Source organism: Chiloscyllium plagiosum, chromosome 22 (assembly GCF_004010195.1).
Source record: "Chiloscyllium plagiosum isolate BGI_BamShark_2017 chromosome 22, ASM401019v2, whole genome shotgun sequence".
In the NCBI taxonomy this organism is placed as follows: Eukaryota; Metazoa; Chordata; class Chondrichthyes; order Orectolobiformes; family Hemiscylliidae; genus Chiloscyllium; species Chiloscyllium plagiosum.
Window position 1 is genome coordinate 11,827,684 of NC_057731.1, and position 14,311 is coordinate 11,841,994.

Consider the following 14,311-nt stretch of genomic DNA (forward strand, 5'->3'; position numbering starts at 1 on the left):
TCCATCACTCTAATAAGTCCACACAAGCCCTTCAAAGAGTTTCCCACCCAATCCCATTTCCCCACACTAATGCTCTACATTTATTCCTGACTAATGCACCTAACCTACACATCCCTGAATACTATGATCAATCCACCTAACTTCACATCTTTGAACTGTGGGAAGAAACTCACACAGATGCAGGGAAAATGTGCAAACTCCACACAGACAGTCACCCGAGGCTGGAATCATGCTCAGGTCCCTGGCACTGTGAGACAGCACTGCTAACCAATGAGCCACCGTGCCACCCCATGGTGATATAGACATGGTGATTATACTTGTGGATCTTTCCTTTGGGAATTTTAGAAAGCTCATTCCATCTCATTGACATCAGTACTTCCTGTTCAGGTCTATCGGGTGCTGGAAAGACCACCATTGGATTTGCACTGGAGGAGTACTTGGTAACCCACGGTATTCCTTGTTACTCTTTGGATGGTGATAATATCAGACAAGGACTGAATAAAAACCTGGGGTTCACCTCTGAGGACCGTGAGGAGAATATCCGGCGTATTGCTGAGGTGGCCAAACTGTTTGCAGATGCTGGTCTTGTCTGCATCACTAGTTTCATCTCTCCCTTTGAAAAGGTAAGCTCATTGGACAGAAGTGTTCTAGACATGAAAGACCTAGCTATCTTTTCTTCCATGTCTTGACTGACTGAAGTCAATGCGTTTTAAAACAAATCTTTAACCCCTGAGTTCCATAATTTCCAGAAGCAGATAACAGACAGGTCTTCTGAAAAAGCGAAAGAACTGCGAATGCTCTAAATCAGAAACAAAGACAGAAATTGCTGGAAAAGCTCAGCAGGTCTGGCAGCATCTGTAAAGGAAAATCAGAGTTAACATTTCAGGTCCAGTGACTGTTCCTCAGAAACATTAACTCTGATTTCGCTTCATGGATGCTGCCAGACCTGCTGAGCTTTTCCAGCAACTTCTGTTTGTGTGCCACATTTTCTTGTAAGCTTTCAAGAAAGAGAAATGTTAATAAATTAGCAGCCAAATGTGTACATGACCATACCCAGTTGCACAGATAAACTCGCACTCAAGAAAAGATTGGATTTACAGAATTGGTATGCATTTGGCTTCAGGATTCCAAGCATTCTCTCTTACATTTGTTCTGGGCTAAAGATATTGCCATTTGGTTTAACGTCCTGTAGGAACGGAAATCTGCCATTCTTACCTGGCCTGACCTGCCCTACACGTGACTCCAGACCTACAGCAATGTGGTTGACACGTAGCTGCCTTCTGGACAATTAGGGACAGGCAATAAATGCTGACCTAACCCTGATCCCATGCACAAATATAAACAAAAATTATGTTTCAGGAATATATTCAGAGAGGGTATTTGTATTTAAGTGACTTCAAGAAGCCTTGACCAGACAAGATTAGCTTCGACAGTTGTAGTTCCATGTGTGCCAACGGGAAAGAAAAAGTCAACTCCATGTTCTTTTCCAGTGAAGTTTCTCTTTTGGGTTTAACCTTCGTTAGCTCATATTTAACTTGTACATTCGTGAGGGGTGAGCATGACAGAAGAAAATGACATGTTCTATTATGTAAGTTCATTTTGGTCTCCATCCTCCAGACAACCAAGGTACTTATATATTGAGGTTGCTGACCATCTTCCTCTTAAAACAATGTCTAATTCAACATATCAGCATTATACTTTTGAATCTGAAATTTAACAACCTGCATGAATTTTCTGTAAACTGTTGCTATTGGCCAAACGTTTTGAGAGGAGGGAAAATGCCTGCTGGAAAGGAATTTCTCAAGAAATTCACATCCTGGGAATAAATGAAGACGCAACATTTTATGGTGCTATGGAGTTGCCTGCAGAATAGGTTTATCCAACCTCTTAATCAAAGAGGAATGTTTGGGTCGGAGGCTCAAAAAACAGGAGAGTAGGAGAGAGAAGTGGTACACCTTTTGAAAGCTCCAGATATACTGAACTCCTCCATATACAGCTATTGTACATTGGAAAGTTAATTACCAACATACCAAAGTCCCTTTTACATGGAATATGCAGGAGACATAATGGCCTAGTAGTATTATCACTAGTTTACTAATCCAAAGATGACCCAGGAAATGTTCAGAGGACCTGGCTTCAGATCCTGCCATGGCAGATGGTGGAATTTGAATTCAGTAATAACCTGGAGTTAAGAGTCTAATGAAGATCATGAAATTGTTGTTGGTTGTTTAAAGCACCCTTCTGATTCACTAATGTCCTTAATGGAAGGGAAGCTGATGTCTTTAACTGCTCGGGTTGACACGTGACTCCAGACTCCCAGCAATCTGGTTGTCTGTTAATGTCCTCTGGACAATTAATGGACAATAAATGTTGACATAGCCAATGTTGCCCAAATCCTGTGAATGAATAAAAAAAGTTAACACTAGTTTCTATCAAAAAATGGTATGTTTCTAAAATCTACCTTTCTGTTTGAAAAATCAATGTTTTTTAGAAATATATTAATAAATGTTGGGTACATCCAATCCATTGACCCTTACTTCCTGAATTTCAGATTTGATAAATGATTGTTCACAACCAGAGATGTAATTGTTGGATGAATAAGTACATTTAACTGTTCAGAACTGTCAATTTAAAAGAAACTAATGTCCAAGCTTCTCTCTAATTGTTAAATGCCAATGCAGAAAGAAGCAAATTGATCTTTAAGATATTATTTTCAAATGTTTCAGTCAAGGTCATTTAGGAGGGAGACACCTCATTTGATGCCTTCATTACAGTGCTCACTATAATGGGTGTTTTAATTATTGAAGCCGTCACCAGCTCTTATATTAATGTGTTATCATGAAAAGCTGAAGATATGTATAAAATACATCCATAGAGATTATCAGACAGAACATTTGCTGCTGACTTCAAGTGTTGCTGTGTATTGTTAACAGGACATGTTTTAACAAAGACCACTTAAACCATATATTTGAAATACTGAGAAGGGCAATGTTATCCTAAACCATGGAGTACAATTAAAACAACCTGATTTATTATCTGAATAATTTGCTTTGCATTGACTTCAGCACAATATGGTTACTTCCTGGGCTGACTGGATCACAAGACAGCGTCAGTGGCCTCTGACAACTATCACAAATAAACAGTATTAATTTGGTATATTCATTTCCATCTTCAGGATCGTGAAAAAGCAAGAAAAATTCATGAGACCTCCAGACTTCCATTTTTTGAAGTCTTTGTCGATGCTCCTTTAGATATCTGTGAAAGTCGTGATGTGAAAGGTCTCTATAAGAAGGCTAGAGCAGGAGAAATCAAAGGTATCAATCTCGTACTATCAATGAAGAGCTGTTGTGATAATACCATTGACTCAATATTCTCTGATAGCTGTGAGACCTTTCTCTACTACTGCAAATTATAAGTTTGAGGATTGTTGATGGTTATCAGTTAAGTGAAGAGTTTCAAGAGTATCTGCACAGTAAACACGCAGCCCCATTTCGTGCAGTGAAACAGTGTTCATTTAGTTTTTTTACGTAAGACACGTAAAAAAATGTATTGGTATTTTACTTCTAATATACAGCATGACCTTGCAGTGGCTTTGCAAAGAGAATGCAGGAACATTAAACAACTGCAGCCAAAGTTGCACTGATTTTGAACTTTGAGCAGAGACAATGCAAATCTTAGAAAACTATTTGTGAGGAAATGGCCATTCCAGTTTAATGTCCAAAGGGACAAGTTCACTCTGCTGCCCCATTGCCATAATGCACAAGCATGAGTGCTCAAGTTTTCCAAACCTAGATTTTCAGTACGGGTTAATTAACCCAACTGTTTATGCTTCACTAGGCAGAAGTGGGTACTGAGATGCTGGAGATTAGAGTGGTGCTGGAAAAGCACCATAGGTCAGGCAGCATCCGAGGAGTAGGAAAATCGACGTTTCGGGCAAAAGCCCTTCATCAGGTTGTTGATTCCTGATGAAAATACCAATACATTTTCCCCGGAACATTGATTTTCCTGGTCCTCGGATGCTGCCTGACATGCTGTGCTTTTCCAGCACCACTCTAACCTTGTTTATGCTTCACATGTCTCCACTTGCCCACTCCGTCTCACAGTATGCCTTAATGGTCCTTCCACACTCATGGATAATTCTAAATATTCATGAAGTGGATCTGTACTATCGACCTCAGCCTGTCCATATGGTAGTGAGTTCCATTTTCTAAACACTCTCTGGACTAAAAGATTTCTCCTAAAATCCTGGCAGGATTTCTTAGTGCCTATCCTACTTTAATGACCCTGGGGCAGAGTGTCAGGATTTTCAGCACCAAAAAGACCATCAGACATAGGCTGAATAGCCTAATTCTGTTCCTATTTGCTCCATTATTTGATTATGGCTGATATGTCACTCACCCCACTGCAATCTCCCAGCTCTCTGGTCCCAGTACCACATTCAGGCTGATGGTCATACTGAAACTGTATCTAAGTTTCCAAGAAAAGAACTAGCTAAGGGCCTTCCACTGGGACCAAGACAGAAGACACTGCTGGAATGTGACAGGGTGAGGAACATTGTTGCAAAGGAGTTGGGGAGCGGATGGTGGTAACCTCCACGAGGTAGAGCTTGACATGATAGGGTGGTGGGGGTTGGATTCTAATTGGAAAAGGGAGCCTATGAAGCAGAAATAACTCCACTCCCTTTCCCTCTAACCTTCTGAGTGTCTGCCTCCCATCCTGGTCACCAACCTATTCCCGCTAAATAAAGATTTGTGGCCAATGTTGAGTGTCCCTTAAGTGACCTGTAATTTATCTCTTAAGAGCCTCAGTGGGGGACAGGGTGTATGGGTCACCCTTAGGCTTGTCATTTTGGCCATAGAATTGCAAGGAGATCAAGCATTGGGAAGTAGGTAGCAAGAAAACCAATTGTAGAATTTGGCAACATACCCCTCAAAAACCCTTCCACCACACCAACCACAAATACATGTCCTCAGAATTCTAACGTAAAAATGTAAAATTCTTGCATTTAGCTGGCTCCACAAGTGGAAACATCTTCTACCCAGGAAACACTTTCCCTACTAAATTAGCCCTCAGCCTTTTTTTTCAAGGATCATGAATGGAGCTCCGGTCATATCACTCCAGATGCAAACACAGGAGTTGCATGTTCTATCTTTTTAAAGTTAATAGGTGAAATATAAAGTATGAGACTCCTGAGCTTTCTAGACCATCTCAGAAATGCATCATCCTCTGTACACCACTTCTGGGGCCAGGATGTGACCTGGGCTCATGGTGCAAGCACACAAAGACGAACTAAATTGCTGCGGGGATCACAATGAAATGCTGATGGTGTTTTTAACTCACATTCACTCCGAGTACAAATTGAGAGCAGAAACACGTGTCCCCTGGCCAAGTGTCTCCAAGTTAAATTGTCATGCTTTGTCCTAATGCCCTGATTCAGACAGCTAACTCAGCACATGGGCACTTTTGGTTTATGTAATGGTACCCAGTGACCTTGTAATCCATTGGGCTTTTAGGGTAGATGAATGGTTGGTGTTATATAATGTTAGATAAGCTATTTTGTTTGGAAGTGTCTTAGGTCAATAACAAGTCTGCTAACAGTTTAGGGATTTGCATATGCATGTCTTCAAGTCACAGAGTATTCTCCACTGCTTCACCCAGTTTCTTTTATTCATTTGTTTAGGATTTACCGGCATTGATTCAGAATATGAGAAGCCAGAAAGTTCAGAGCTGGTGCTGAAAACAAACCTCACATCTGTAAATGAATGTATCCAACAACTGGTTGAGCTTTTAGAAGAGAGGGTAGGTAAAATGTCTCAGTATTGTTGAAAGTTATACCTAGCTTTCTGAAAATGAAATAGCTGCTTACAAGTCAACAGCTGTTTCAGAGAGAACATTATTTTTTTTTATATATTTCTGAAAACACACAAATAATGATAAGACAGTCTTTGCTATGAAGCTCGTTGCTCTGTATTTTACATTCCTGACCCCATCCAAAACCATGGGATCCACCTAGAAATGTGAAAATCCAAGGAAATAAAAGCAAAAATTCTCTTTCTGACCCACTTTGGCAGTCAAAACCAGAGCAATTACTCTGGCTGATGTGAGATATTGTGTTATAGGTTATCTTTGCTAACTCACTCATCAGAGCTGAAAATGTGTTGCTGGAAAAGCGCAGCAGGTCAGGCAGCTTCCAAGGAGCAGGAGAATCGACGTTTCGAGCATGAGCCCTTCTTCAGCCCTTTTCCAGCAACACATTTTCAGCTCTGATCTCCAGCATCTGTAGTCCTCATTTTCCCCCCTAACTCACTCATCAGCTCACTATATTCATTAATACTGAGCTCCTGTTCATTTATTCATAACCCTTTACTAACCCGTTCTTTAATATAACACGGTTTCATTCATTCATTCATGAAACCACGGTTCTGTAGTGTATTTTACTATTGCAAGATAGACTAAACTAACTGTCAACACAGGGCTTATGTGAAATTGCATGCATGAATGAAACTCACATTGGCAAATAGTAAACAAATCTCACATCCCAGCTGTGGTAATCAGTTTAATACCCTTTATTCATTTAAGTACAGGTACAAGTTCTAACTTATTTACAGCATATAGGCCTAGTATTTTTTACTAACATTTACTAACCTAAAAGACAAAAAGGACTAACACCTCTCCATTATACAAGCAGACTGGACAGACACTCTTAATCCCATCAAGAGTTAGCACTTAGCACCCGTTTTAACCCAACGCCTGTCTCCCAGGACAGAAGCCCCTCAGACCTTTGTGTACTATAGATAAAACAACATAACACCATAGCAATGGAATTTTGATATATGTAAGAACTGTGTATAAAGAGGCTACTGTAAAAACTATATTTCGGGATTCTATTGCCGCCCTGAACTACTGCAACTACTGAATAAAGAGGCTATTTTTGCCACTCACTAATTTTGGTCATTACTTGAACATGATCCCACACCGAAATGAACAGCACAATATTTTTCTAAGTTAAATATTATTCACCAAATGTGGGTTCAATTCCTCAACAGACTGAGAACTGTTTGTAGTAAGTCAAGCAAATGCAGTTTCAGGTAGTTCCCTCATCACCATAATCAATAATAGACTCAGTGATAAAATTTGTTCCAATAAAAATTGCAAAAAAGTTGTTAAAGAATTAATTATTTTTAGTTTCCTTCCTTTGAATGTGGAGCAGTTTAGAGAAAACAACAATTTAGTATTTCAAATTGTTTCTTGGTAATATGAACTTGCGTATTGCTGAAAAATACACATTTCATTGAAGCATTTAATCTTGAAATCATCAGGATAGTCCCAATAATATCAATGTAAAGGGGAATAAGGTATGAGGAGAGAATATTGATCAGTTGACAAATGAATGTGATTGGTAGCAGTGTTGCCATGGAGATCGCATTAGTAAATGATGATTGACAGTTAAACGCTGAACTTTGTTCATGTTTAAAGTTGGCAGATTGGCTGTGACCAATCAAAGAATTGCCCTTAGGACTGAATCAAAGAATAGCTATTACTTATTGTGTTAAGGTGAAGCAGGTCCAATGCGTGTACATTTGTTTTTCTGTACAGGGTTTTGTGCATTAATATGTGCTTAGATTTCAATCCGCAGAAGTGTGCAGGATTGTCAGTCCAACTGTCGTTCATAAATTGGTTGTCAGTGTAATTCTTAGCACACCTGGGATTGTTTGGCAGATGCTTTCCAATTGCAGAATCATGACACTCCTTCATGTACCACATTACTCATGTAGGCTATAGGCAGAACATTTATTTGGCTTGACAGCAGCAACAGCAGTTAGTGGCAAACACTACCTGTGTTGCTGCTGTGTATGTCACAATTTGCTCAACCTTTCTGAGATACATTACCTCAGATTGCCCTGGAAGGATAGATGGGACACTATTTAGGATTGAAACTGACAGCCTTAGACTCATCATGGGTTTGTACAATATAAGCCAGAAATAATCAGACCAAGGTAGCCATTACCTTGCAGGATGATTTTGAAGTGCCTTATTTCGGCATCAAGCTTTCATGGTGAGCAAATAACTCAGGCCCTAGTTAAAAATATAGAAATCCCAACTAGTGAATTAGTGAAAATAGGTTTCTAGTAATTAGTAGTAGTGAAAGGCCTTGCAGATTTCTCAACTCAGATATCAAAGAATGGGGAACTCATTTGGACTGCTGCATTTCAAAATCAATCTGCATGCAGGACGGAGCCCAGGAATGTAAACGATAGTTTTCTGGTAGTTACTCATGAATAGGTAAAAGGTCTTCACTTCCAGTTCTAAAAAGAACCAATTCATTTTATAACAAACATGAAGTGAAAGTAGTTAGAGAGTGAATGGGGAAGAGGACAGTTCATACGCATCAGTGGAGAGAAAGAGTTCAGGTATCTGTAAGCAGTGAGGAATATCTAGAACTCCCTGCTATGGATGAGATGCTGTGATTGTGGCCTTGAGCCATGAGAGTGCAGTTTGGATTTTGAGCTAGAAGCTAGAATTTTTGTTTATATAAATTCTGGGACAGCAGAGGCCACTGTAGTGATGTTAGTTTGGACCCATACACTAGTTATTCGTTCTGATTGTTAAACTGTGAACAGTTTAATGAACAACATGAGATGGACTGATTTAAAAAAAAAACAAACAAATTGCAAATGCTGGAAGTATAAAAACATGAAACAGAAACTGCTGGAAAGTCTCAGCAGGTCTGGCAGCATCTATGGGGAGAAATCAGAGTTAACATTTTGAGTCCAGTGACCCTTTTTCAGAATGGTTCTGAGGAAGGATCACTGGACCTGAAATGTTAACTCTGATTCTCTGCACAGGTCTGCTCAGCTTTTCCAGCAGTTTCTGTTTTTAATTAGATGGACTCACTCTGGAACCCATTCTGAAATGAAAATTAATTATGTGTTACATTCATAGTTTCTAGGAGGCAAGCCAGCAGAGTATAGAGCTAATGTATTTATTGTTACTCAAAGGGCATTGTACCTCCAGCTGCAAATGAAGAAGTGAAGGAACTCTTTGTCTTTGAAAACAAGCTGGACTTGGCATGTGCTGCTGCCCAAGTTCTGCCCACATTGCAGATAACACAGGTACCTTTTGCTTTATTCCACCCTTATCATTGTTCTCTTACCTAACAATGCAGTTAAACAAAAAGCAGGTGTATATTAGAACACAGAACAGTGTAGCACAGGAATGAGCCACCATGTCTGTGCTGACCATGATGTCATTCTAAACTAATCCCATCTGCCTGCATGTGATCAAAATGCAAAGAATTTTTCACAAAAAGTGATTGAACATTTACTGATGTCCGATACCTGCATGGTAACTGTTAATATTGTGCAACAGGAAGAAGCCATATTGCTTTCTACCAACTCTCTCCTATCAGTCTATATCTATAACTGTGTGATTTAACTGTGTCACTATCTGCATGTTTGAAGTATTTTGAAAGGCCTAAGATTGTGGTTACCATTATGGCATGTACAAGTATCAGACCATTATAGACCAGAGCAATGAAGTTTAAAACAGGCATTTTGTAGAAAACAAGGGGGCTTCAGTTTTATGAGGAATATTAGATTAGATTAGATTACATACAGTGTGGAAACAGGCCCTTCGGCCCAACAGGTCCACACCGCCCCGCCGAAGCGCAACCCACCCATACCCCTACATTTACCCCTTACCTAACACTACGGGCAATTTAGCATGGCCAATTCACCTGACCTGCACATCTTTGGACTGTGGGAGGAAACCGGAGCACCCGGAGGAAACCCACGCAGACACGGGGAGAACGTGCAAACTCCACACAGTCAGTCGCCTGAGGCGGGAATTGAACCCAGGTCTCTGGCGCTGTGAGGCAGCAGTGCTAACCACTGTGCCACCGTGCCGCCCACTATTGTTATATCTCAGTCATCCATTTACTGAAACAGGAGACAATCTGCCTTTTTTTTTTAAAGATTAGATTAGATTAGATTAATTGAGTGTGGAAAATGGCCCTTCGGCCCAACAAACCCACACCGACCCACCGAAGCGCAACCCACCCAGACCCATTCCACAACATTTACCCCTTCACCTAACACTATGGGCAATTTAGCATGACCAATTCACCTAACCTGCACATTTTTGGACTGTGGGAGGAAACCGGAGCACCCGGAGGAAACCCACGCAGACACGGGGAGAATGTGCAAACTCCACACAGTCAGTTGCCTGAGGTGAGAATTGAACCCAGATCTCTGGCGCTGTGAGGCAGCAGCGCTAACCACTGTGCCACCGTGCCACCCTTCCGCAACTTTTTTTTGCATTTCATTCTTCAGGGCAAATTGCAGTCTACTCTCTCCCTTTCTTGAATTACTTCCCATTACTGGAGAAAACGAGCCCTTCTTTATTGAAAAATTCACCACTGAATTAGCCAATTAACTGATGAAACAAACAACAATTAACAAAGTTAAAAATCTAGTGCTTCCAATTAAACCTGTTGGACTATAACCTGGTGTTGTGTGATTTTTAACTTTGTACACCCCAGTCCAACACCGGCATCTCCGAATCATAACAATTAACAAGTAATAGTAGTTAACTATTCACACAATCCAATCAAAGTAAGCCCCTTTATTCAATAGGTAATTAGATTAGATTCCCTACAGTGTGGAAACAGGCCCTTTTGCCCAAAAAGTTCACACTGACCCTCTAAAGAGCGACCCACTCCCCCACCCTATATTTACCCCTAACCCACGCAGACACAGGGAGCATGTGCAAACTCCACACAGTCGCCCAAGGCAGGAATTGAACTCAGCTCCCTGGCACTGTAAGGCAGCAGTGCTAACCACAGAGCCACTGTATCACCCCAAATTATTTTAACGTTAGCAGAATTTGCAATGAAGTGTTCAACCCTGTATCCATATCCAATTAAATCTAATTAGAAGTTGAAAAAATGCAGGTCACCGTATGAACTAGTGTCATAGGACAAGTAAATTTCGGGCTGTGTTCACATTACCATCAACCAAAAAGCACTGAAAAAGGAGGCAGAAGACATAATGTTATTCAAATGAAAGTTAATGAATTTCATTATTTAAAACTTAATTTAGATATTGTGATAAATTCTGGTACTAAATCTACCTCTGAATACATATGACTAGAAGAAATTGAAATCATTATGTTAATATTTGTTGTAAATACAGTGAGCTAATTGCACATTGGATTCACTCAATAGTTTGCTTTGTCTACAGTTGGATCTCCAGTGGGTGCAGGTCTTGTCTGAAGGTTGGGCCACTCCCTTATCAGGCTTCATGAGGGAAAGAGAATTCCTACAGGTTCTGCACTTTGGGACTCTGTTAGATGGTAAGAATTGCTGAATGCCACTGTAACTGCCAGTATACTGCTACAGTCAACTTCCATACTATTTGAAGTTTTCCGAGAATTCTTTTGCGTTTTTATTTACCAATGTTGAAAGGCTATTGAAAGAAAAATTAAGTTGGGGCTATAGATCAGCAGTCAAGCTCACAGATTTCATTGCACAATGATCTTTGCAAGAAGAAGAGTGTCTGATCAGTTCCTCCCTGCACCATTGGTTCTTGAAGTGAAGAATTAGCAGGTGTTTAACAAGCCACTGTTGCAGAGATGAAGACTCATGCTGTTGGAGAACTTAACTGCATGAATCAAGATTATCAAACAATCTGAAAACTGACAGTGGATTTGTCTGTGGTTTTGATTTAACTTCTGATGCCTCTCAAGGGATCAGTGCTGTGACGGCTTAACTTTCTATTTCTATGAATGATTTTCCCAAAGACACAATAGGAATGACATTGCCGAGTGCGGAAATGGCATCAAGTTGGGGATGGTGGTAAACTATGAGAAAGAGGACCAGAACACATTGCTCAGTGGGAGTTGGGAGCGAAGTATTAGATGCATAAAAACACACTGAATGCTGGAAAAGATAACATCCTAAATGGTAAAAGAAAGAAGGATGCATATAGCATTTGTCATGATCTCAGGACATCCTAAGTCAATTCATTACCGGTGAAGTATTTTAAAAATGTAATTGTTGCTGTTATGTAGACAATATTCCAGTTCACTTGCACACAATGTTGCACAAATAGTAAAGGAAAAGTATCTTTAATGGAGTTGGTTGAGCAATTAATATTGGCCAGGAAAATGAGATAATTCCATTGCTGTACTGCTGATATGTTGCCATGGAATCATTTACAATCATCCAGGAGGGAGTTTAAATCTTGGTTAAACATCTCACCTGAAAGAATGGACCTCTAGCAGTGCAGCAGTCCCCCAGAACAGCTTTAGAATGTTACAGTTTTCATTTTTCTGGTGTAGAACTTTACAATGCAAACTTCTAAGGCCAATGCGAGAGCCTGTGAGCCACAGCTGACATCTATGACTCATACTAAAGTGGAGAACTAGGGAGCAGATGGGAAAATCTAATGATCTAAACCAAGACTGACAAAAACATTCACAAAGCACAAAGATTTTCTAGGTTTCATATGTGGGAGCAGTTAGTATAACAGACAAGAAAGACACATTGGCTTTGTACAAGTCAATGGTTAGCCTCCAGGTTTATTGTCTGAGTTTCTGGACACAACATTATTGAAAGACTATTAAACCCATGGAATAGATGCAACAAAGATGAACTTGAAAAGAGTACAACTGTTTGAAAATATAGTTATGGAAAATTGTAACTGTTTGCTGTAACAGAGCAGAAATAGCCTAATAGCAGTTTATGAATTTATGAAAGGTTTTGAGAGGGTAGAGGTTGTTTCCATTGGCTGGTACATCAAAAACTAAAGCTGTGTACTCAGAGTTATAATAAAGAACAGAAGAAGCAGATTAAAAGAGTCTAATCTAGAATTCACACTTTAACACAGGCTACGCTACTGTGCAAGAGAATTGAATACATATTTGAAACTATGGAAAAATAAATGGATATGTGGAAAGGGCTGGAATTAAGATGAGAATAAATGATTTAAGTTGAAGAAATACAGCTGTTGTATTGGGTGGAATGGCCTCCTATATTATGAACACTAGAATTCAATTTCCTTATCCAACTCAATGCAGTGTAAAACTCTTGTTGGATGGAGAAAAGACTTTCACTGGAGGGAAGGTCACGTGATGAAACCAAGCAGAGCTGGTAACTCCATTTGTATGGCTTGTGAAGACAGGAAATTAATTTGAGTGACAACAGAGCAAAGAGATTGTGTAGTACATGGATATCACAAGGCAAGAGCTTAGTAAATTATTGTCATTCTGTGGGAGATTAGCAAAGAGTGGATGCGTCGCACTGTTCAGCAGGAAATACTGAGAGCAAGCTGTAAAGGTATTTAGTTAGCACATAACAATCAGCAATGTAACTATGCTCCCCATCACACTTGCCCCCAATTATATTACCTGTACATTACAATGTCTCAAACAGTTTTTTTTCCCATTGCTGGCCTTTCTGCACTCACCACAGAAGATGAAATATTGCAGAATAAAATTATCAATGCAACTTTTGATTGCCAGCTTTTGCTGTTGCTGAGGTGGGTTATATAAATGAGGAAGCAGCACTGTGAGATAATGGTATCATCTTCAACAAGTTATACATCAAATTACACAAAATAGATGGCACGGAGGTAGGCCATTTGGCCCATAATTTCCTTGATGGTATTAATGCTGCACCTCAGCAACCTACAATTTCTCTTCATTTAACCCAATCAGCAAAACTTTACTTTTCCCTCTCTGTGTTAATCTTTTCCTTAAATAATGTCAATACTATTCCATCAACTATTGCATACAATAGCAAGTTCCTCATTCTCATTACTGCCTGGGTGAAGAACCCTCATTTGAATTCTCTTTCCTCAGCAATCCCTCAGGATTATGAATCACTTGCTTCGTCAGCTCCATTTGATGGCTTCTCAGCACAACCTGCAGGCTCTCCCCCATGCAGAGCAGGTGATGCGCAAAGAGATAGGTGGATTGGATAGATAAGGGGAAAGCAGTGAATGTAATATATTTGGATTTCCAAAACGTGTTTCAAAATGTACCGCATATTAAACTACTTAATAAACTGAGAGCCTGTGGTGTTTAAGGTGGTATATTGACATGGATAAAGATTGGTTAGCTAGTAAAAGACAGAGAGTTAGGATAAAGGGGGCATTTTCAGGATGGCAGCTTGTAGCTAGTGACGTGCCACAGGAAATACTGCTGGGGCAACAACGAATACTGATGGCTTGGATGAGGAATGTGAATGTACTATAGCCAAGTTTATGGATGACACAAAAAAACGGTAGGAATGCAAGAGCTGAGGATGGAA

General features: G+C 39.9%; 1 protein-coding gene across 1 annotated transcript in view; it reads left to right on the top strand.

The window, feature by feature from the left end:
* Window positions 1-14,311, top strand: part of papss2b (3'-phosphoadenosine 5'-phosphosulfate synthase 2b) — a 74,280-nt gene that overhangs the window by 31,958 nt on the left and 28,011 nt on the right. Inside the window, exons 3-7 of the mRNA XM_043712392.1 lie at window positions 388-623; window positions 3,176-3,314; window positions 5,681-5,799; window positions 9,000-9,113; window positions 11,241-11,352. Coding sequence (XP_043568327.1) covers window positions 388-623; window positions 3,176-3,314; window positions 5,681-5,799; window positions 9,000-9,113; window positions 11,241-11,352 — 720 coding nt within the window. The remainder of the gene's footprint in view (window positions 1-387; window positions 624-3,175; window positions 3,315-5,680; window positions 5,800-8,999; window positions 9,114-11,240; window positions 11,353-14,311) is intronic.